The sequence below is a fragment of the Ahaetulla prasina genome, chromosome 1 (genome assembly GCF_028640845.1).
Source record: "Ahaetulla prasina isolate Xishuangbanna chromosome 1, ASM2864084v1, whole genome shotgun sequence".
Classification (NCBI taxonomy): Eukaryota; Metazoa; Chordata; class Lepidosauria; order Squamata; family Colubridae; genus Ahaetulla; species Ahaetulla prasina.
The window spans coordinates 295,200,575-295,226,142 of record NC_080539.1 but is presented as its reverse complement, the minus strand read 5'-3'; the positions used below and the strand labels follow the sequence as shown (position 1 = coordinate 295,226,142).

Genomic DNA, 25,568 nt, shown 5'->3' with positions numbered 1-25,568 from the left:
CCAGCTGTGTAAAGAATGACCACGGTCTTCCATTGACTCTGAATCTCAGCTCTCTTTGTTGTTCTTTTGTTGGATCGAGACACTGATTTAATAAAGGCCCAATGGTGTTAACTATAAGCCTTAAGAGCTGTTCCTAGGTACCTGTATTCCTTCTTTTGGGCATCCCTGGATTTGATAATGTTTTCTGCCCTGTGATATAATGTCCTAAGGGAACAAGTCTGCTTTCCTCAGCCTGCTTCCTCTCTAAATTCTGCTTAATAAAGCAACTGGTCCCTTGTGGAGCTTTCTCCACTCCCATTCCAGTGCTCCTTCAACTCCCTCTTTCCCTTCAAGGAAACATACCTATGTTCATGCAGCCAGACACCTAGTAGGTTCTATGTTATAGAAGCCTGGGAGATGGTTGTCTCTCCTACCAAGTCTCCTAGCATAGAGTTGTTCTTAAAAGTACCTTTAGCACATATGATGACACTTCTCATTTGTATCTCAGTTGACTTAAACTCCAGATTACTTTTTCTGTATGTCTCTCCCTCTTGCTTTTTCACGTATTTGACCCATAGCTACCTATGGGTGAAGGGCACTGCCTTTTCATAGCTTAAACATAGGTTCTCCAGCCTTAAGTATTTCCACTGGCTCTATTCTCCAAGTCTTTTTGATAGGAAAGAAATTACCTGATTAGGAAGAAATGGATTCTCTGAGGATGTTTACTCATAGCAATTTTTTGCTGATGGCCAAAAAAACCTGTAAGACCCCCCCTTCTCCAAGGAATATTAGTGATTTACTTATTCTTTCTTGGAGTTAAATGGAGCCTAATGTTTTCTTAGTAGGTTGCCATTCCTCAAAAAGTCATAGGATCAATCCACCAAAAGATTAACAAGGCCCTGATTTTTGTAGCTGAATCTAACCTAAATGCATTAGAGCTCTTTTCCAGGGCTAGAGCCATGGATGCAAAGTCAGTATTATCTGCCAATACTTTCAGGGGTATAAATATTGGTGACTCTTGGAGTAAATCCTATTTGAAACAGAAGAAGGAAAGAAAGATCTTTCAACCATCTCTGCTCTCTAAGCAACTAATTTCCTTTAGTGCTGTCAATTCTCAACTTACCGGTAAGTTGATGGATGCAAGAGGGCTTTGAGCCTCATTGTAATGCTTGAATTGCCAGCTGCAATAGCAGTAGTCTACCAGTAGTATTTTTTTGGGGTGTGTGTGTGAAGTGTCATATTTCTTAACTTGTACAAAGAATGTTACCAATTACAAAATAAAATTCCATTAGGCATAGCCTATTTGCTGAGCACTGGGTGCTTTACAGAGTTTCTTACAACTACATCAGAGAATTACAAAACATACCCCAGCACTAGTTTATTACTTCCTTCAAGTAATAGTGAAGGATAAATCTAAATGCTACAAGTCATTATTGATTTGTTTTCCATAGATTCAATACTATATCTCAATAGAACTCAGTACTCAATTTTTTTCTTATTTTGTAGTACTACAAATAAAAAAAAAATGGAGAACCATTCTAGATTTCTTTGTGGGGTAGGAAGAATGCACAGCATTGCAAGTTTCATATGGAAAGGTCCAAATATCCATTTTAGCTTGCCTTCAGTTAAGGATTTAATTTCAAATAAGTTTATCTTCAATAATAGTCATGGGGTTGATAGCATTTCTACTTAAATGACTTCACTTATTCGCCTTTTTCAACAGAAAATGCATGACATCCAATGTAATCTAGTCCTTGTTCCTTTTGTCCATTTAATTATGCCTTTAATTATGCCTTTGATTATGACATGCTTAATGATTTTACATATCATGGCTCTTCTGGCTCTTCTCCTAGAGCCCAGGAAACAAAAGGTATGGGACTTAAATGGTACTCCATCTGCTGTCATCATAATTCCATACAATCGTATTCCTGGTTATTTCCAGGGTCTTGTTTAAACTTTAAAATGAGTATAGTTGTGCCTTGGTTCACTGCAGGTACAGTTGAAGGCATCTAATAAGTATATTATTTTAATAAAATGTAATTTAATAAAGACAGAAGTTGGACAACAAATTAAACTTTTAAAAATTAAACTTAAAGGTTTTTTTCAAAAAAAACAAACAGGTTGCAACATCCTTGTCCAACATAGATATTTACCTTTGTCAGTTGTGGATTTGCCAGCTGCAAAATCTGGAAGTTTAGTGTCCAGTCATTTCAAGGGCACCCATTCTGGGGAAAGCTGAATTGCGGTAACTGTTATTACTGCAAAATTGACCAGATGGAATTAATGGATGTCTAATTTCAAAATCAACTGCAAAGTGCTAGGCAAATACATTGCAACAAGCTGTTAGATGTTTCATGTGATCGGCACAAGATTTAATTCCAAGTGTGCTTTTCTTTTTCATTTTTTTACTGCTTTAAAGTGAGGTCATTGTCCGAATATAAAACATTTCTAAGAATGCAGAAAGAGAAATTAATAAGAAAAAAATATATATAATATATTTTCTATTTCTTAAGTATGATCGGTATATGTATCTATATATAAAACAAAACAAAAACCCAACAACGGTACTTAAACCAGAAATTTTCAGGAAAGTATGCTTTCCATTCTTGAAAATAATTCTAATATTCTGCATCTGGAAATACAGTGAAAGCATTGCCACAAAATGGAATCTAATTTTTTTTAATTATTATTATTTATTATTTATTTATTTATTTATTTATTTTTCATATTTGTATACCGCCCTATCTCCCTAGGGACTCAGGGCGGTTCACAGGCAATTAAAAATACATATAAATACAAGTTAAAATAACAGTTAAAAAAACTTATTCTATAGCCCATTATTAAAAATAATATAAAAAATAAAAACCCGTTTAAAACCAATAAATTTAAAATCTAATCCAGTCCCGCGCAGATGAATAAATATGTTTTGAGCTCGCGACGAAAGGTTCGGAGGTCCGGAAGTTGACGCAGTCCTGGAGGGAGTTCGTTCCAGAGGGTGGGAGCCCCCACAGAGAAGGCCCTTCCCCTGGGCGTCGCCAGACGACACTGCCTAGCTGACGGCACCCTGAGGAGTCCCTCTCTGTGAGAGCGCACGGGCCGGTGAGAGGTAGCAGTAGGCGGTCCCGTAAATAGCCCGGCCCTATGCCATGGAGCGCTTTAAAGATTATCACCAACACCTTGAAGCGCACCCGGAAGGCCACAGGTAGCCAGTGCAGCCTGCGCAGGATAGGTGTCACGTGGGAGCCACGAGGGGCTCCTTCTATTATTATTATTATTATTATTATTATTATTATTATTATTATTATTATTATTATTATTATTATTATTAATTATATTTGTATACCACCCTTCTCCCGAAGGACTCAGGGCGGTTCACAGCCAATAAAAACACAGTACATACAATACAAATTTAAAAACTATATAAAAAACTGATTCAATAACGGCCTAAAAATTTAAATACAATTTAAAACCCCGTTTAAAACCCCGTTTAAAACCCTAAAATTAAAACTATGTTCAAGCTAGTCCTGCACGTCGAAACAACAGCGTCTTCAGCTCACGGCGAAAAGTCTGGAGGTCGGGGAGTTGACGAAGCCCCGGAGGCAGCTCATTCCAGAGGGCGGGAGCCCCCACAGAGAAGGCCCTCCCCCTGGAGGTCGCCAGCCGTCATTGTTTGGCTGACGGTATCCGGAGGAGGCCCTCTCTGTGAGAGCGCACTGGTCGGTTTGAGGCTACTGGTGGCAGTAGGCGGTCCCGTAAATACCCAGGTCCTAAGCCATGGAGTGCTTTGAAGGTGATAACAAGCACCTTGAATTGGACCCGGAAGATCACTGGGAGCCAGTGCAGACTGCGCAGGAGAGGTGTCACACGGGAGCCACGAGGTGCTCCCTCTATCTTTCGCGCAGCCGCATTCTGGACCAGTTGAAGCCTCCGGGTCCCCTTCAAGGGGAGCCCCATGTAGAGAGCGTTGCAGTAGTCCAGGCGGGATGTAACAAGGGCATGGGTGACTGTGCATATTTATACCTATTAACATATTGATATTAATAAGCATCATCCCAAATCATCTATCTACATTTAAGCTGTTTCCCCAACTTTTTAACTTTTGATCTTTTAGCCATGATTGATTCCCAGTTTCTTCCTCTTTGTCCTATATAATTTTTCTCTTCATTTCTCTTTTTAAATATTAAATAATTATTATTATTTTGCAACCAGTGTTAAATCTTAGTTTTAATTCTAGTTCTAAACTGCTGATGGGGTAAACCAGAGAATAAATGGAACAATTATTAATGGCACAGAGAGAAGGATTTTGAGAAGTATGGAAGCTTACAATGAGTGCAAGGTCATAGGGTTCTCCTATTATCTTTACGTGCTTTAGAACAGGAACTGCCCACCGTTGATGATGAAGGATTATGCTTAATATTTTGGGTGACCTTGAAGTAGGTATACAATTTCACATGTGTATGGGACTGGATTTTCATATTACAACATGGAAACAATTATTTCTGCTGTTGATTTCCAAGAATCAACTTGGAAAATCTTTTTGTCTTGTGCCATATAGATGCCATCTTTGTGAAATTATTGTTCATTCTTGTGTATCATTTCTTGAATAAAATTTACAAAGCTGCGCTTGAATGAATGATAGTATGTTTAATGCTAGAAGAAATGCTTACCAGCATAGCAGACTAGTACAAGATTTTATGGTAAAAAGTTGTGTTTGGTGATTGCAAGTTATCTTTGAAAAATGAAAATGTATTATCCTAATGTAAATGCTTCTTAGTGGAAATACACATGATTATTTCAAAGTACATTTTTCAAGTCCACATCTAAATTGTCTGTAACCATACCCTGCAAATGTACTCATTTTAGGACTTTAGTGTAAAAGTGTAGTTGTTAGTTTACTTAAAGGGCAATGGTAGAACAGGTATCAATCCAAATCCCTAATGTTCCTAGCAGCAAAGAACAGGGTTTTTTGCATGAGTTGTTTGCTCCTTTTTTGGTGGTTCACATAAGGGAAGGAACAGAGAGGGATGAAGTGGCCTGTAATAGATTAATCTTGCAGGAATGCTTTCCATGACAGAAAAAAGTAGTCTCCATTTTTAAAGGTTCATCAGAAAGTAGACTTTAAAAAAAAATGTCTTCAGGAAATCTTATCATGTTTCAAAAAATTGAATTACAGAAATAATTCTATGTAGGCCAAGGCTAGGTTAAAAAAAAGTTACAAATCCGAGTGCTCCAAAATTCTTCATCAGGTAAAATGTGCTAAGTACATACATACAAAGGAAGGAGGGAAGAGCTGGCTAAGTGTTCAAACAAGAGCTTTCCTTCTTGGCCTTATGATGGCATATGGAATAGAATATAAACTTTCAGAATTAGTTCTCCCAGAAATTTTGCTGGAGATATTTGAATGAAGATACTATAGTTTATTTTTTTATTCTTGAGCTCATTACTTACTTAACAAATGGTAACTTCAATACTTGAAGTCTTCAGATAAACTAATAAAGTTATTGACCTAGTAAAAGTGTTGGAAATTGTGTTATCACCACTGTTTTTGTTTTCTCATAGAGAAAGGAGCTACTAGTTTGTGACCTACTGTATCTGACTTCTGTATACCTTTCCTTCAACTTAGTTATTTTCTCCATTAAAAATAGAGACTTTTGAATTTTAAATAATACATTATTTTAAATAAATAAAAAAGAAAAGCAAAAGAAAGCACAAAAATGCATACATTATATAAAATATACATAACAAGGGCTCCAAAAAAAGATATAAAGTATAATATGTTGTTAGAACAATAAACAGTTACAATTCTATATTTAATTAACAAAAATATTATTCAATTAAATGTGTGTATACATATACAAGTGTATTTTTCTAATGCACTAATATGGCTATCATGCTTTTTTAACCTATTGTACTTGGTATAAATGAGTCCCATATTTCCTTATTTATCCATACAAAGTCTGCATCTATAGGTAGTTTGTTTATAAGTAAAAAGTATAATCAGGTCTTCAATCCATTGAATAAATAGGGCTGTACATTCATCTTTCCAGTGTTGCAGTCTCAGTCTTTTAGCTGTAATAAGGGCATGGAGAATCCATTTACATTGCACAATTGTCAACTTCCAAGTACTAGATATGTAATTCAAGAGACTATTCTCCTGTGCGCTTCTTAGAGAGTCCAAAGCAGTGGGTGTTAACTTCATCTGATTGGCCAAAGACTGAGTTGAAATTTGTTTAACCACTCCTCCTTCCTGCTGAGCTCCAGTTTGTTAACTCAATTGGCCTAGAAAGACTTCTCTCAATTCACTCCATTGCTTGAGCTCTTTAATCAGCGCAGGTCTACCAAAATTTTTCAAGAAAAACCACCTAAAACTATTTCTGAAAAAGCTGAAGCTGCGAAGCCGTTTAATTTCTTTGCCCCTGGCTGGGCACTTATCGGCAAAACTGATCTGAGCAGCAGCGGCTCCTCTTCAGCTCCAGCTGGCCAGTGTGCATGTGGAGCCTCCAATCCGAGCCGCGACACCAGGAGATCATCGGACTGTGAGTTAAAGCAGCAGCGGAGTGCAGAGAAAGCCGTTGTGTCAGTTTTGCACTAGTGGGGAGTTGGACAGTTGCTCTGTGTTGTTGGAGGTGCGATTCCTTCCCTGAGGCTATTGTGGAGTCACTGGCATTCAGGAAACCGTTGTGCCCGCTTCGCACCATTTTGGATTGCAATCTCCCGCAGTTTATAGACGCTTTCAAGCCGTGTTGTTGGCTTGGCACTAATTTCTTGTTATTCAAGCCTCATTTACTTTGCAAAGATAATAACCTTATTTCTGGGCATTAACGGAGTTTTCCTGCCATTAAGCTTTTATACAGTCTGAATTATTATTGAATCCTAGCCTTTAAAATGGCGGATAGCAGCCAATCTCCTTCTCATGCTTTCACTTCTTCTCAAATCACAGAAGTTCCAGCCCCTAAAAGAGGAAGGCCTTGAACAAGGGGACTAACTACCAAATCTCAGTCTTCTATTTTTGCAGCCCCCTCATCTGCTGCCATGAGAAGGCAGCATGCTTTAGAGAAGCATTTTGCAAAGGCTTTTAAATCTGCTGCTATCTGTTCTGACCCCCCCAGGGCAGCATCCAACAAAGATGTGATTGCTTCCTCTCAAATAGTGACTGTGGCCCAGGTCTACCAGTCTAATCCACCAGATTTGTCTCCCAATGACTCTATGGAGGAACAGGAGATTCAGAATTGACCCATTGTTCCTTCCAGGACAGGGAGCATGCAGGCACAGGATTCTCCCCAACGCCACATATGTTCCCACCCATTTTCCACCTTCACTCCTACAGTGGCAGGGACCTGCTAGGAGGAAGAGCATCTACCTTCTATTTCGCAGGAAATGTGTCATTTAATTGCTCAAACCATTTCCAGAAGCATAGATGCAGCCCTCAATCAAAGAGGAATTATGGCACCATTGCCTGAGGCAGATTCCGGTCAAAGGCCCTCACATCATAGGGAACATAAAGACAGCAATTTTAGACAGGAGTTTCGCTCTCCCTCTCCTTCACACCATAGTGATGTTACCTGGCAGGAAAGGAAGACATGGCAGAGTACAATCTTTCTGAGGATGAAGGGGTCATCCCTGATCAGCCTACTAGGTAAAGGTAAAGGTTCCCCTCGCACATATGTGCTAGTTGTTCCCGACTCTAGGGGGCGGTGCTCATCTCCGTTTCAAAGCCGAAGAGCCAGCGCTGTCCGAAGACGTCTCCGTGGTCATGTGGCTGGCATGACTCAACGCCAAAGGCGCACGGAACAAGGTGGTCCCTATTTTTTCTACTTGCATTTTTACGTGCTTTCGAAACTGCTAGGTTGGCAGAAGCTGGGACAAGTAATGGGAGCTCACCCTGTTACACGGCAGCACTAGGGATTCAAACCGCTGAGCTGCCAACCTTTCGACCGACAAGCTCAACATCCTAGCTCCTGAGCCACCGCGTCCCTGTACCGATCAGCCTACTAATACTGGTCTTTTTAGACATGACTTATTTAAAACTTTACTTCATAAGGCAAAAAGTACGGCCAACATGGGGGCCCTTATGGGACAATCTGGGGGATCTTTGGACCCTCATGATCCCCTTAAAAGTCTATTATCTGAACCATTCACAGAGCAGGAGGCTATTCCATCGCCCAAGCTCTTTGTCAACATAATACAAAGGCAGTGGACCCAACCCGACTCCTAGTGGCATTGACAGAAAAATGTATACTGTAGAACAGCAGCTAGAAGATCTCTTTATCTCTTCCATCTGTAGATGTTCCCATGGCCAGTCTTGCCACTTCCAATTTGCTTCCTTCTGATTCAGCCGAAGGCCTCAAACCAAAGGACAGGAGGGCAGAGCTGTCAGCTTGTAAGACCCATCAAGCTGCCACGTGGGTCATTAGATCAGCCACTGCAGTGTTCTTTTTCGTAAGGACATCATTGATTTGGCTTCGTCAAATGCAGGCCTGCATTTTTCCAGACGACACTCGCTTGCATCAAGACATAAATTGATCGCAGCGGCTGAATATTCTGCTGATTCTACCCTCAATTCGGCCAAATTTGCCTCTCGATCTCTGGCATCCAACATTACTTCTCGCCGATTATTATGGCTATGGCATTGGCAAGCTGATATGAGAACTAAGTGGAGGTTGGCCTCTAGTCTATTCAAAGGCACTTCCCTCTTTGAAGAAGCCCTTGACCCTGTTTTAGTGGAAGGAAAGGACAAAAGGAAAATTCTTCCTCACGTCTTTAGGAGAGCGGATCACGGACCAATTTTTCCTTATTGAAGGCAGTCCTTTTGTTCACAGGATACAGGGTTCTCAGGTTCTACATATCAAAGGGCCTTCCACCAGCCCACTGATAGACCACAAGACAGGCAGTCATTTCGTGACTGTGGCAGACAAATTCAATCCAAGCATCCCTTTCGAGGAACGGGATTTCGACCTATCGACATTCAAAGTGACTGTGCAGATTGCAGCCCTATCGGAGGTTGTCTCTTGAAATTTGTTAACCAATGGAAAACACAACCATTGATGCCTGGGCATTGCAAACAATTTCTCTGGGGCTTAACCTGGAATTCAACTCCGAACCCCCACATCGGTTCGTTCAATGTTTCGTTTCAAAAGATTCCACCAAGAGAGCTCAGATGGAAGCCAAGTTTCAACATCTGTTAGCCATCCAGGCTATAGAACCAGTCCCTCTTCTCCATCAAGGGTCCAGCTTCTATTTGATTCTGTTCTTGGTGCCAAAGAAGTCGGGATACAGCAGAGCCATCCTCGATCTAAAGAAACTGAATGTACACATAAAGTACAAACACTTCAAAATGCAATCCCTGCACACCATCCTGGGTTGTATCAGACAGGGAGATCTCTTGTCATCAATAGATCTTTGAGATCAATAGAATCTCCACATTCCAATCAGGCCATCTCACAGGAAGTTCCTCAGGTTCTGCTATGCGGGGCCCATTTCCAATACAGGACTCTACCATTCAGCCTCTCCTCCGCCCCCAGGACATTTACAAAATTAATAGTTGTGGTAGCAGCTTACTTACGAGCTCAACCCATCAGGATACAAGCTTATCTGGTCGACATATTGGTCCTGTCATCTTCTCTTCACCAAGCGCATCAAGATCTCCAGATCACCATACAAACACTCCAGAATCACAGATTCTCAATGAATGTGGAGAAAAGTCAACTATTTCCATCCACCAGCATAGTACACCTAGGCGCCAGGATCAACACTCTGACCTGTCCAGTTTTTCTTTTGCGAGAATGCCTCTCCAACATTCGATCTACAGTGAAACTTGTCAAACGCCTCAAACGAGTTCCTCGACTCCTACTATCTCAGTTGCAAGGCAAAATGATATCCTACCTAGCAATAGTTCCTTGGGTGAAGATACATTCCCGGCCCCATCATGGCTTCTGTTACTAAGCCAGAGGACAGGCCGCAGCAATGCCAACATAAAGATCAAAGTTCCTCTGACAGTTCTCAATTCTCTGGAGTGGAGGACCTCGTCAGCCATGATGAAGGGGTGCTACTTCAAGGAACCCATTCATCAGATTTTCACCACAGATGCAAGTCTCTTCAGGTGAGGAGCTCACCTATTGACCAAGTAACTCAGGGGTGTTGGTCGCCAAAGGACCTCCTAAATGACATCAATTAGCTGGAATTGAGAGCGGCTCACCTAGCTCTCCGACACATTCAAAGCCCTTTGGTGGGTCAACATGTGTTATTATTGACGGACAATGTCACCACCAAAGCACATGTGAACCATCAAGGGGGCACTCTCTCCAAAGTTCTGATGAAAGAAGGGAGAAAGGTCTGTGGGCAGAGAAGCACTTGCTCTCCATGGCAGAGATGGCAGAACCCATCTCCAGGACATTCAACATCTGAACAGACTGGCTAAGCAGGGAGACGATAGAACAATCGGAATGGCAGCTTCATCCAGATCTATTTCTCCTTCTCATAGCGAAATTCGGTCAACCCCAAGTATACCTCTTCATCAGTCCATCGAATGCTCAACTACCCCGATTTTTCACCGGATTCCAAACAATGGGAACTGAAGGAACCAATGCCCTCTGCTGCCATTGGCCTCCAGGCCTTTTGTATGTGTTCCCTCCGACCCCTCTGATACCGAGGGTCATCCAAAAAATCCTGGAGGAAAGGGCGGAGGTTCTCCTCATAGCCCCTTACTGGCCACGACGGACCTGATTCGTGGATCTTGTAAGTCTATTCATTGACCGTCCATGGAAAATTCCTCCAGACAGGATCTCCCTTCTCCATGGCCCCCTGGTTCCAGTGGGCCATCTGGCATTTGAAAGGGAGATCCTGAGACGAGATCGCTTTTCGACTAAAGTCATAGATACCATCTTGGCTTCTTGATGCCCATTGACAACACACATATACAACAGGTGGTCCTCTTTCAGTCTCTGGTGTGCCAGGAAAGGACTCATACCTACCTCTGCGACAATTCCTCAAGTCCTTGACTTCCTGCCAAAAAGTTTGGACAAGGGTCTCGCCACCAATACCCTACGTAGGCAAGTAGCTGCCTTGGCGACCATACTTTCAGTGGACGGGACCTTTTCTCTTTCACAACATCCTCGGGTCTGTGCTTTCTTAAAAGGGGCTTCTAATCTACGTCCCCTTCCAGTCCACAGATACCCCTCCTGGGATCTTTCTCTAGTTTTACAGACACTTACATTTTCACCTTTTGAGCCGTTGGACACTTCCAGTCTCAAACTCTTGACATTCAAAGTTGCCTTCCTGGTAGCTGTGACATCAGCACGACGAATTTCAGAAATGGCGGCTCTTTCCGTTGGAAAGGACCTATGCATTTTTCATTCTGACCGGGTCGTTCGTCGTCTCGACCCAACATTCCTACCAAAAGTAAACTCATGGTTCCATAGAGCACAAGAAGTCATATTACCTGACTTTTGTCCTAACCCTAAACATTCCAGGGAGAGACGTTGGCATACCCTTGATGTCTGCAGGGCCCTGCGGAAATACATTAACAGGACGGCGTCCTTCAGGAAGAGGAATCGTTATTCATCTCTTTCCAGCCCAGATTCCTGGGCACACGAGTGACACTGTCCACTATTGGCCATTGGCTCAAGGCTTGCATCTCCATGGCCTACGATCAACAAGCTCGCCTGCAGCCCAGTCGCATCACAGCCCATTCAACTAGAAGCGCAGTTATCACAGCGGCTTGGGCCACCCAGGCATCCATCCTTGAGATATGCAGGGCGGCCACATGGACATCTCCCTCTCCGTTCTTCTGCAACTACAAACTGGACAAATTTGCTTCGGCAGAGGCGGCCTTTGGCCGAAGGGTCCTACAGCAGATCCTCCCAGTTGAAAGGACCATGGACTCATCCTTTTCCCGCCCTAGGGGTATTTAGCTTGGGTATATCCCATTACTTTGGACTCTCTAAGCAGCGCACAAGAGAAGGAATGTTGTACTTACTGAACGTTCTTTCTCTGAGCACTGCATGAAAGTCCAACCCTTCCCTATTTACAAACAATTTCTTTTCCTAGGGTCCAGGACCGATTGTGTTTCCTTACAGGTTCCATCTTATCCAGATCCAGACATTCGTAACAAACTGGAGCTCAGCAGGAAGGAAGGAGGAGGAGTGGTTAAACAAATTTCAACTCAGTCTTTGGCCAATCAGATGAAGTTAATACCCATTGCTTTGGACTCTCATGCAGCGCCCAGAGAAAGAATGTTCAGTAAGTACAATGTTCCTTTTCCTCTGAAATTTTTTAGCTTTTTCCCCTGAAATTTTTAGCTTTTCAGAACTATATAAACGTATATAAATGTCACATTTACATAGTTCTCTACCTTATCCCAAAACTTAGCAAATATAAGACAGTATAATAGCTATATTACCTAGAAAATGGGAAAGTGTCTTAACTTAAATACCTAGAGTATAAGTGGATCTTAATCTATGACTTATACAAAAAACAGCAAAAAAAAAAAAGAATTTATATGACTCCATTGTGTTCGTGTTGTCTAGGATAGAATTTTGTTGAAGTTGTAATAAGCATATTTCTTTAACATGCATGTTTTACGTCTTATACTGTGAGTCCCTTGTGCTGCATGTGGCACTTAAACACATTTCAGTGCAGGTTTATAGAACGCTAGAAGTTGCTAGCAAACTGTAACTTTTAATGAGTAGGGATGAATCATATTAAATATATTTAATTACACTTAAATAGAAATGAAATTATTTCAAAATTAGTTATCCTCTTTAGCCCTTCTATTACTGTTTGGAGTGTATCCCCATAAGACCATTCAGATGCCAAGATATCCATTCCAAAATAAGTTTCATATTTCTAGCCTATATCTGAGACCTTATGTTCTTTATTATAAAGGGTAGTCCTTTATTTTATAAAACTGTTCTTTATATTTATTTAATTTATATTCTCTTGGGTTTGTTCTTGAATATTCTCTTATAGAACAAAATTATAAATTTAAACTTTTTCTCCTTATGAACCTCTTTCAAGTTTGTTCCCTGTTCAGGTTTGTCCTTTATTTTTTCCAAGGAAAATAATTCATTGTCACTATGTAGGAAATATCTCAGAGGAATTTTATCTATGGAAATTTATATTGAGAGCATGCAGTTGGAATGTAGGTTTTATCTAAAATTTTTGGTAGAAGTAGTTCTATTCAGATTGTCCTTAACTTCCAGGATACAACTTGGGAAAAATAGACTACAGCATATGTGAACAGATGAACAAAAATTCAACTCAAGTGAGATCTGTCAATGAATTATCCATGCTGCTTTTTCATCATACCAAAAGTTTCTAGAATTAAAAAAAATCTTCATTGATTTGGTCAATGTTTCTCAATAAACTTGTTAAAGAGTTCATAAAATATTGATATCATTGAATGAGCATATATAGAAACTAAAACCAGTGCTTTAAAAATGCAATCTGCCTGATCCATATAGTACTATTTTTTTCTTTGTAGATTTCTCAGGTGTTTTTAAACTTGTTATCCTCACTTGGGAGTGAGTGTCCCTTTGCATGATAGAACCCACAGTTAGTAATTTGTTAGGTAGAAAAAAAGCATTGCAATTTAGGATCAGGGTGATCATGTTATTCATTTAGGAATGTCTCATTAGCTTGTCAATTTTATTTGGAGTAGAAAATACTTTTAGATATAAATTTGTCCATTTAACAGGTATTAATTTAAACATGTTCCATTGTACTTGGGTTTCCATGGAAATAGTGTACAGTTAATGTTATTTATAAGGTGGAAGTAAAATAGGGTGTCTAATGGGACCCCTTGCAGCTCTGATGAGGAGACTTTGGGGGAAAGATGAAGGCTCATGGGATTTTTAACAATGTTTAATGGAAATGTCTTGTAACTGCATGTAAAAGATCAACGTTAACTATAAACAAATACTTCATTATTAGAAAAACATATTTCCTAACTTCTTCATATTTGATTTTTTAAATATTTGTGTGTGTGTGTATTGTGAATAAAAATACTAAAATATTAATGGAAGATTTTAAAAAGTTTATAGAACTCTCCATTACAATAGACTGGTTGTCAGCAGTTTTGTTGAAATTGTTTGTTTGGGTTTTTTTCCTGATCCTATACGTGGCATATGTCCTGCTAGAATTCCTGGGTGACATCCTATCTAAATTGCTTTTTACACTTAGGGACTAAATGGAGATTCTCAATGCAAGGTTACCTATGAAAACATTACAAAGAGGATAGCATATTTTCTTCCAACTTTTCTAACAAAGAAATAATAACTCCATAGTTTGAATTAATCCTATTACTTTCATGCATAATTTCTGATTCATTCCCATTGTGGAATATTGTATTGTATATCTGCTACATTTAAAATAATGAAATAATTATTCCTGTCTATATTCTAGCAGTAAAATATATATTATTCTTTTTCGTGTTTTTTAATTAATTATTGACCCATTGGTCAAATTGGAAAAAGTGCTGGCTCTTGATTGAACTGGTATTGTATTTTCCATCTAATAAAAGAAATAACATTTCTGACTTAAATCTACCCTGTTTCCCCGAAAGTAAGACATCCCCTGATAATAAGTCCAATCGGGCTTTTGAGCGTGTGTGCTAAAATAAGCCTCTTCCTGAAAATAAGCCCTCCCTGAAAATATTTAAACGCAGAACTGGAAATCAGATAAGACAGCAAGAGAAGCCCCATCTTGCACCACACACCCCAAAATAATAAGACCTCCCCAAAAATAGGGCCAAGCACTTATTTTGGGTTTCAGAAAAATATAAGACAGGGTCTTATTTTCAGGGAAACACGGTACTCCTGTTGAACTGTTACATTGAGTTAGGGTCATTAAGCAGAGTGTATGAATGCCTTGAAAACTGTGCATCTGAAACACACAGATTGTTTATATGCAATTGGCTGTGGGCATAACAATTTCCTGAACTGGATATTAACTATTACATATTGTCCTTATTTAATGACCACAATTGGGATTAGCAATTTGGTTGTTTAAGGAAAGTGGCCGCTAAGTAAAACTCTGACTGTGCTTATTATTTTACCTCGGCTTTCCTTTGTTTTATAGACCTGCGAAAGTCATAAATGCAAGGATTGGTTGCAAAATTACTTTTTGTCACTGTTGTAACGGTGAATGGTCACTAAACAAGCCAGTCACTCATTTTGTTTCATAGAGTACTATGGAACAAACCTGGGCCTATTTTGTAGGAGTCTCATTTCTTCATCCCTCAAAGACTTCTCCCCTCCAAAAATCCTGAAAATTCAACTGCAGCTGATCTGATAATGTCACAGTATTACTGATTGATCTCTTGTAGCTCTTCAGAGGCTTGGAAGCTAAGTTGCAGCTTCAAAGTGTTCATCCCAATCACATATGGATAGATTTTGGCAGAGAAGATTTTCAGTGGCAGAATGGAAACACTAATGTGTTGCCTGCACTGGACTCCGTCTGCCTCTAAGACACTGAAGCAGCTGACCTCCTTTCTACTGCCTTAGTGAAAGTTCACCCTGTATTCCATTGGCTATTGCTTGTGAAAAAATCCTGCATTCCCATTTCCCATTTCCATTCTCATTCTAGAGGATGGAGAGGAACAATATAAGGTGGAAGTAGTATTAAACTTTAGAAGCAGAAAGAAGCAGGTCGAGTATTTCATACACTAGATAGGCTACCCAGAGTTAGAAAGGTCATAGGCAGCAACAGATGTTCATGCACTGCAGTTGGCATAACATTTCATGACCAATACTCCAACAAACTCCATTCTCGAAGTCACAGACTTAGCAGGAGACAAGCCCTGACCAAGCTGAACAGGAGGAGTTATTTTATGGGATGGAGAGAATTTTTGAGTATACCAAGTGGGAAAATGAATCAGCTCCTTCCATATCAGGCATATAGTACAAGACATGGCAGATTCCAAAGTTAGGGATAGCTATCTCTCAACTGGAGCAGATGATTTACGGGATACCCTGGGCTCTGTGGGAATTTTTGGGGGAAGAGGGGAGAGACATAGTTACATTTTGTTCTCACAGCTCACAACCTTTTTCCCCTGGGAACTTGGAAGAGGTTGATGGATCTAATGAAGGAGGGTGATGGAATGGGTGGATGACCTTGGGGGAGAAGGGAGAGAGGTGTTGCCTAAAAAACAATTACAGAAGAGAAGGGGAAGTTCCCAAAGGCTTAATGGCCAGAGGAGGAAAATTAGAAAGGATCCACTCTTAATTGATCAGACTATTAAAAGTAATGGCGGGAACTTTGTACTTTTAGTCTTGGAAGACTTTGTTAATATAAAAAGCTAAAGGTTCCCCTCGCACATATGTCCTCGTCATTGCCGACTCTAGGGGGCGCTGCTCATCTCCGTTTCAAAGCCGAAGAGCCAGCGCTATCCAAAGATGTCTCCGTGAACATGACTCAACGTCAAAGGCACACGGAACGCTGTTACCTTCCCACCAAAGGTGGTCCCTATTTTTTTTACTTGCATTTTTAGGTGCTTTCGAAACTGCTAGGTTGGCAGAAGCTGGGACAAGTAACGGGAACTCACCCCATTACACGGCAGCACTAGGGATTCGAACCGCTGAGCTGCCAACCTTTCGATCGACAAGCTCAACGTCCTAGCCCCTGAGCCATCCTTTTACTTTGTACTTTTAGTCTTGGAAGACTTTGTTAATATAGCTTTACAATAAAGTAGAATTAGCTTGTGTACAAGTAATCCTTGACTTACAAGGTTACTTTAACAACTGAAAGTAAGACTGAACCAGGAACCAGATGCTTTACAGCTCATAAAACACTTCTGGCCATTGTAAAATGGGCCACACCTCTCCCCAATCACATGACCCCATTTCAAATGCTTGCCAGCCAGCTCTCCATTACAACTGGTTGCAGCATCCTATGGTCATCTGGTCAAAATTTGAATTTTTTTTTGCCAGTTTCCTAAGAATGGATTTGCACTTAAGACTGGTGTTCTCCATAGTGGTGGAGACAACAGCCAGGCATGGGTTGTACTCATCCGTTCAGATTGGAGGACTGAGTCTGTCAAAGTTGTTAAGTCCCGCCCTTGTTGCTAGGGGCTTCCAGCTTTTGACTCAGTCCTTCAGACCGAACGGACATGTGGAAAGCAACCTCTTCACTTTACCTGTGTTCTGTCCCCCCCCCCCTCAGTCCGGGAGACACATGAACTGACTCAATTAGCCCGCAATTTAGTCCATGGCAGCTATCATCTCTGGCAGCAGACCAGCGAATGTCTGCAAAGGTTTTCTTTATCTTCCCTGATGCTGGCGTCACAGAAGCTCGTTACTGGAGCAACCAGGAAGTCAGGAACAAACAGCAATCCAGGCCAAATGCTCAGTCAAATAGTTCAGCTCAAGTTTTCTCCAGTCAGTTTGTTTTGTCCGTCACGAAGTAGTAGAGCAGTCCTTCCTGCTTTTATACCTTGTGGGGTGTGGCTCCGTGACTCAGCATTCTCTAGGCTTGCCCCACCCCTTCTTTTGTTGTTCCTGCCTCTCTCGTCTACGAAAAGTGGTATCTAACCAGGACTGATTGTCCACAGCTGGGTCTGGAAGTGTTGCCTGGGCGGGGGAAGATACAGGAGACAGAGGCCTTGTCACCTCCTCCACCTGGCCTGCCTCTGGCTCCTGAAACTGAGCCAGAGGGGCTGGCCCTGCAGAGGGGAGCCCCGACAGCCCTTACCCCTCACTCTCTGAGTCACTTTCTGGCAGGGGGCCAAGTCCAATGGGGGCTGGAGCCACAACAACCTGGCTTTAATATCTGGATTTTCTTTAATTACCGCAAAAAAATGTAACACCTAATTTGATCATGTGGATGCCTCAATTTATGATGGTAATTAATGGCTTTAATATCTGGATTTTCTTTAATTATCGCAAAAAAATGTAACACCTAATTTGATCATGTGGATCATGTGCCTCAATTTATGATGGTAATGACTTAGGACCACATATCCGGTCCCAATTGCATTTTTAAGTTGAGGATTACCTGTGGTCATGTTTCCTATCTGGTTTACCTGGGAGGTCTGACAAAGTACAGTTTTTGAGTCAAATACGGCACCACCTAATTGTCATGCCATCCAGCCTCTTTTAATTAGCTTGCAGATCATTATCTCTTGAGATACTTTATTAAATGTGTGATAGATTTAATCATTTATTACATATTTGAAAGTATTTTTAACCTGCCTTTATTCTTTTATAATAAAGAAGATGGCAAACATTTCTGACATTCCTTCTTCCTCCTATTTTTCCCACAACAACAGCCCTGTGAGGTGGGCGGTGTTGAGAGGAGTGACTGGGCCAAAGTCACCTACCCAGCTTTCATGCCTAAAACGGGGACTAGAACTCATAGTTCCCTGATTTCTAGCCTGATGACTTAACCACTAGACATACCTTGCCATAGTTTTCCTTTTTATTTATTCTTGGCAATTTGGCGGAATGCTTTGCTGATGTCAAGGTATGTTACATCTGCTCCTATCATCTGATAAGGAAATTGTCTGCTCAAAAATACAATTAATCTAAGATTTGTTCTTGATGAATCCATGCTTATAAAATGGTCTAGATAGAATCTTCCTAGCATTAATATCAGACTAATTAGTCTAAAGCTTTCTGGATCCTCCTTTCCCCCACTTTTTTCCTTTGAAAATTTTTCTGACATCCCAGGATGAAATTCATCTAAATCTGGAGGCTTTAAATTAATTTTTAAAAAAGCACCAGTAGTCCTTGAGTTACGACCACAACCGAGCCCAAAATTTCTGTTACTGAGACATTAATTAACTGAGTTTTGCCCCATTTTATGACCTTGTTTGCCACAGTTATTAAGTGACTCACTGCATTTGTTAAGTTAGTAACACATTTGTTAAGTGAATCTGGCTTCCCCATTGACTTTGCTTGTCTGAAAGTCAAAAAATGATCCTATGCCCCAGAACACAGCAACTGTCATAAATATGAATCAGTTGCCAAGCGTCTGAATTTTGATCAGTGAGCATAGGGATGAAAAATGGTCATAAGTCACTTTTTCAGTACCCTTGTAACTTTGAACTGTCACTAAATGAACTGTTGTAAATCGAGGATTACCTGTACATAATCCCTAACCATTTTTCTACCCAAATTTAGGCTTTCATTTTACCCCTTCACTCTTCATTTCACGATTATTGATCGGGCATGTACTGTTTTGTTGGGGAAGACTGCAGCAAAACAAGTTTAGTCTGTTTTACTGTAGAATGAAATTGTGATAAAGATCAGAAAGTATTATTTTGTTATGTTGAATATAACATATGCTTTAATTCTTCATTGATAGAAAATGTGAGTTATATTTCTCATTACTGTAAGAGAAATATGATTGCGTCACTATAATTATGGTGAAATCACTATTGCGATTTGTAGAATATTAATTTATCAAACAGAAGAGTTTTAGTGTTGCCGTTTCCTTGATATGTTAGTATTTTTTTTTTATACAACTAAAAGTCCATAGGAAAGTCGGCAAAATCTGAACTCACTTTAATAATCTGAACTGATATCACCCAATCAGAAGTTTACCACCTTTGTGAAAAGTATCTTTTTAAAGTATCCATTAATGAGCGTTATAGTTGTATGGATATAAACATATTTAATATGATTTATTTTTATTTTAAAGTATATTTATTACTTTTTTTACAGGCATTCAGATTAAAATTCATTTTTAAGAACTTCTGTTTTAGTCATTGTTGAAAATAAATTGCTTGTTTATAAGATAGTTAATTTAGGAATGTGTGTTTTTTATGTTAAATGAAAATTAAAATTCATTTAAAACGCTGAAACGTTTTGTTGCAGTTTAATTAAATTTTATTAAATTGTGTTGGATTCTGCACATATCAAAGGAGTAATGTTTTTCTTAAGTATGATCTAACAATAATAAAAAAAGCCTTTTTTTAGTTTTGGAAGACAAATAATACTCAATATTTCTTATAAACTTAATATATGTAGTATGTCTAGTAAGCTAGGGCTGAAGAAGACCCTGTCAAATCTTTGAGAAATCACAATGGAGCATTTGATTTTTCTATGCCTTTATTTAATTTCTCACCAAGTTTGCCACAGACATCCTCACAAACACAAATACTAATCTGTGGTCATTATTATAAGTTTGTTATTATTAGATTTGTGGGTGCGTGTCTATATATAGGTATGTATATTTATATCACTCAAGGCAGTGAACACACCTTACAATCCTGCCTCCTTCCTATTTTTCCCACAGCACCAACCCTGAGAGATGGTTTGAACTGAGAGAGCCCAAAATCACCCAGCTAGCTTTCATGCCCAAGAGAGACCTAGAGCTCATAGTCGTCTAGCTGCTAGACTAACACCTTAACCACTAATGAAATAATCTTCATTTAGGGACCGATATTGAAATTGGCAAAAAGAAGCTGTTTCGAAGTCAAACTCTTACTTAAGCTTTCCTTTGTTTTTCAGACCTGTGAAGGTCATAAACACAAGCATGGGTTGTAAAGTTAGTTTTCAAGCATTGCCATAACTTTGAATGGTCTCTAAACGAGGCAGTTGTAAAGAGAAATACCTGTACTCCAAACTGGCTCTTTCATAGTCAGAAATTAGATACATTTAAATAGTATTTAGATTTATTTATTTATTGTTAATTTAGCTAATATGGGAATTTAGAATCAAAATACATATATCACATTTAAGAGAACTTATCATGCTTTATTCTCTGTTAAAGTACTATAAAAGGTATTAAAAGAGGTAGAAATTATATTTGGCTCCCTAAAGCTCACAAATAACAGAAATTGCTTGAAGAAATAGTAAGCACTTTGAAGATATTAACCATTAAATTCATTTTTTATAATCGTTCCCTCCATAATTATGGAATACATTATTCCTATATACAGCCTCCACCTTGTATCTGTTAAATTACTTGTACATATTCTCCATTTCATGGATTACAGTATGAAATTAAATCTTACTTTTTAAATTTGTAAGTGAGTATCTTTATTTTGACGCAATATGCATTATAAATCATTTAATACTGTAGTATTGTATATTTATTGGGGCTTTCTAATAGGAAAGATAATATATGAAGTTATTAAAGAATTTCTACTTTTTGTGTGTACTAAGATAATTTAGTGTGAGTGTGGAATAATTGGGATAAGATAAATTGTGCAACAAGTTATATGACCCTTGGAAGAGTTGAATTTGTTTTTCAGTCTAACTTAATTCAAAATTTTTCTTGCGTTTTTGTAATTTGAAAATATGACAAGCAAATTTGCACAATTTAATCTTCTAGCATAGAACTGAATAGTGGTGAAATAATCCATCTTTAGATGTATGCATAATGTCATTTTAAAGAATTTCAATTAAAAATTTAGCTTTTCAAATATTTCTTGTTTGATGTTTTGTTACTTCTCAAATTTGTACTAGTGTTTTCAAAATCTGAGTTATAGGAGTGTAGAATTTCAAACTTCAATTGCAAGGAGTTGTTAAGGAATAAAGAGAAAAAGAAGTATTCGTAGAACTGTTTAGGTGGTTATTATTCATCTTTTTTTTCAAAATAGGCCCAGAATTTAAATGTAAGCCTCACAAAAACTAAATACCTTTATTAATCGTTAGGTCTTGGCTAAAATTACAGCAAATGGGGTGTGTTTAGTCAAACTGCAAATAATCCCTAGAAGGATCCAGGTTTGCTGATGCATTCTGGATAATTGAGAAAGTCAAAGAATACTGACAAGAAGTCTATATGTGTTTGATTGATTTTAGAAATATTTTGACTGTTGTCCATATCAAGTTGTAGAATATGCTTAGGACAATGGGAATTCCAGAATATCTCATTATCCTTATGCAAAAGTTATTTACAGACAAGAAGCCATAGTCTGGATGAAACGTAGCAAAATGTGTTGTTTCCAGGTCAAGAGGTAGTAAGACAAGGCTGGACCCAGTCAACCAGTATGATGGATATATACAGAAGAGGATAGCTGGGTTGGAAGAAGATGTGGATGGTTTTAAAAATGGAGAAAAACATAAATAACTGTCACTATGATATTGATAAGCGGTGGCTCAGGGTCTAGGACGTTGAGCTTGTCGATCGAAAGGTCGGCAGCTCAGCGGTACGAATCCCTAGTGCTGCCGTGTAACGGGGTGAGCTCCCGTTACTTGTCCCAGCTTCTGCCAACCTAGCAGTTTCGAAAGCACGTAAAAATGCAAGTAGAAAAAATAGGGACCACCTTTGGTGGGAAGGTAACAGCGTTCCGTGCACCTTTGGCGTCAAGTCATGCCGGCCACATGACCATGGAGGCGTCTTCGGACAGCGCTGGCTCTTCGGCTTTGAAACGGAGATGAGCACTGCCCCCTAGAGTCAGCAATGACTAGCACATATGTGCGAGGGGAACCTTTACCTTTACCTTTATGATATTGATACTAATATGGTAGTATCATTGCCATGGTAAATGCAATGAAAATGAAAATGATCCAGAAGCTCTAGTAATGAAAATCAAGGAAGACAATAAAAATGGGACTAACATTATTAAAGAAAAAGAAGACTAAGAAAACTAATGACAACAAGTACCGTAACAAATTTAGAATTGAGAGTGAAAATTCTGAAGTTACAGCATGTCCATTAGAATCTATCAAGGGTCTTTTAGAATCCATCAACAATGTACGAATCAGCTATGCACCACATATAGCATTTGGTAAAATAGCAATGAAGGCCTTAGAAAATATTCAGATATGTTGTGTCTATCCCCATAATAATCAAAATTAGGCCGGTGGTTTTCTTGTGAATGGACTTTGGAGAACTAAGGAAGAAAGTGTACTAACATTTTTGAAATCGGAGCACTCCTCAGAATACCATGAGTGGCCAAGAAACCATACATCATAGAATTAATCAACCCAGAGTTCTCATCTGAGGCACAAATGACTAGGTTTAAATTATCCTAATTTTGGAAAAAATTATGAGAAGTAGTAGTTGTCTGGTGAAACAAAAGGAAAAAAAGGACATTCAGCGGAAAGATGGATGGACTTTATTGCAGAGACAGTGGATGCACCATTGCATGACCTGAAGGATCAGGTTGAGGACAGATCTTGGGGAAATTCAATGTGATTGCACTGATTTGATGACACATCTTCATCATCATAACCTGAATTCCATTTCTGAGAACCAGGAACTATTGATTAGAAAGTTGGTTATAAACTGGAGAGATCTTGGTTACTTAACAAATATTAAGAGATATTTCAGTAAATTTATCTACCAAAATTATTGAGCAAATTAAATAATCCCACTTAGCAATACCACAAATATTTAATTCATTCTGGTTTGGAGTTTGGTTTTGCTTTTAGGGGTTTTCAGCAGGCAAAAGGGAATGATAAGGATTGAATTCTGTTTAAAATACTGGTCCATTTGAAAAAAGAATTTTACCCCTGTTCTGATATAGCAAAGTTCCCAAAGGTACTTCACCCACTTTCTTCCAACTCTTAAGTTTTCTTCCTCTCTCTATTTAATATATATTGTCATAATGTCATAAACACTATTTTTGACAGTTGTCTCCTAATTGTATTTTTATTCAAAAGTTAGTATTAGATATATTGTTAACGGACCAATTCTTCTCTCTCTCTCTTGTAGGGGGACTAGAGGGCTGAAGAGGATACTTGTTTAGGAAAATTGGTAAGCTGTTTTTACTCATTTGCAGTTTCTACACAAGTGAATTTAGAATGTATACTTTTTAGCTGACATCAATTAAATAAAGTATATTGTATGAAATATTTATTACAGAACATAATGTTCTCAGAAGGGGATCTTAAAGCACCAGTATAAACTTGGTATATCACACTTTAAAAAGGGGCAAAAAAGGTCTAGATTCAGAATTATTTAATTGTAGTTTTTAATAGTTGTTTTATATCTATTATAATGACTCTGAAAATAAAATGTTATAGATCTTTTGTAAATTAATTATTGGAAGAAATGGTTTAGTTTCTCAGTATTATCTTATTTTCATTTAATATAAAGTTATATTGCTTAATAATAACTTGAGAGATTATTTAGTATTAGAAATAGAATAATAGAGTTGGAAGGGACCTTGGAAGTCTTCTAGTCCAACCCCCTGCCTATACCACTTCAGACAAATGCTTATCCAACATCTTAAAAACTTCCAATATTGGAATATTCACAACTTCTGGAGGCAAGTTGTTCCACTGATTAATTGACTGTCAGGAAATTTCTTCTTAGTTCTAAGTTGCTTCTCTTATTTGTCATTTGTTTTAATAGAAGATTTTAGGAATATACATTTTCAATTTTATGGCCATTTATTATGAAGTAAATTAAATCAAACGTTTAGGACTTAGTATCAGATAAGTGTATGGCTCATAGTTGTTGTGTTTTGTAAAACAATTATGCTGCAAAGTTGTTGAAAGTCTTGAGATAAAAAATTGGATTATATGCTTATGTGTCTTGATCTCATAACTAATCCTATGAATAGGATTTTATGGGTTTTTTTCCTTTTCTTTTATTAAAACACTTTTTTATAGGACTACAATAAAGAGCAAAGTTTTTCTTTTCATTAAAACAAGCATCTGAAGGTGTGGGGATTTGGTAACCTCAACAGAGCAAGAAAGTGGAGAAGGCAGAGAATGGAGTTGCAGACTCTACAGGAGGCTCTGAAAGTAGAAATTCAGGTTCACCAGGTAAATAACATTTTTCCCTTTGTTTCACTTGCAAAATTTATTAGAAACAGTTCTAATTTCAGGCTAAAAATATTAGTTTCTTGGTAAGTTTTGGCATATTTCTAAATTCAGCACTATGGTTAGTGTTTGTCTGTTTCTATTTCTGTTTGTTGTCCACAATTTTCTGGGACTCGGAAGTATTCATTGGTCTTCCATTACATATATACTTCACATACACATACATATGAAACTTACAACTGATATTAATTAAAAGTCTTAAGAGACAGAGACAGAAAAAGCATAGAAATAAAACAAAAATAAATTTAGTTATGTGTGCTCTTTTAACATTTTTTAATACTCCACCAGTTTTTTTCTCAGCCAGCTGAGTTCTTAACCTTTTTCTCAATTTTCTGAAACTATGTATGTTACTAAACTATTTTCTTGTTTTCAACTCATAAATTATTGTTATTGAAGCTGAGTTGAACATACCCGGTTCTTACTTACAATCAATGTGACATTAAAAACAGAAATATAATTCATGAAACTGAATTACAAAATTTGAATCTTAAAACGTTCTGATATGGTTTATAAAATTTACACTCTAACCTTGAAAGCAGCATGTATACAGATACTACAAGTTATTGCAACTGATAGGCATGTCTTTTTTGTCTTATTGACTTCCTTACAAAGCTGTAAGAACATAAAACTATGATTTTAACATTTGTTTTCTCTAAAAGGTACAGTAATTTGGCTTTGAATTGAAAGACATTGAAGTCATTCTGGTCTTTATTATCAAGATTTAAGTGGGTGAACTTTAAGGAATTTCTATTTCAGTTTCATTCATTTGAATTCTTGGTGAAGTGCTAATATCCACTAAAGGGATTCCAGCTTCTGCTGGTAACCAAAGTGAACAGAAGTTGCCCCTGGGCTAATACTTAAATGCCAATGAAT

The 25,568-nt window shown here is 38.5% G+C and overlaps 1 protein-coding gene across 7 annotated transcripts in view; it reads left to right on the top strand.

The window, feature by feature from the left end:
* PHF21A (PHD finger protein 21A) overlaps positions 1-25,568 on the top strand; it is a 163,267-nt gene that overhangs the window by 36,709 nt on the left and 100,990 nt on the right. For 6 of the 7 annotated variants that reach the window (XM_058161741.1, XM_058161740.1, XM_058161739.1 and 3 more), the window contains exons 2-3: positions 23,581-23,622; positions 24,483-24,638. In XM_058161741.1, coding sequence (XP_058017724.1) covers positions 24,585-24,638 — 54 coding nt within the window. In that variant the 5' untranslated portion in view covers positions 23,581-23,622; positions 24,483-24,584. Of the gene's footprint in view, positions 1-23,580; positions 23,623-24,482; positions 24,639-25,568 lie in introns of those variants that run through there. The other variant, XM_058161742.1, reaches the window with a different exon arrangement.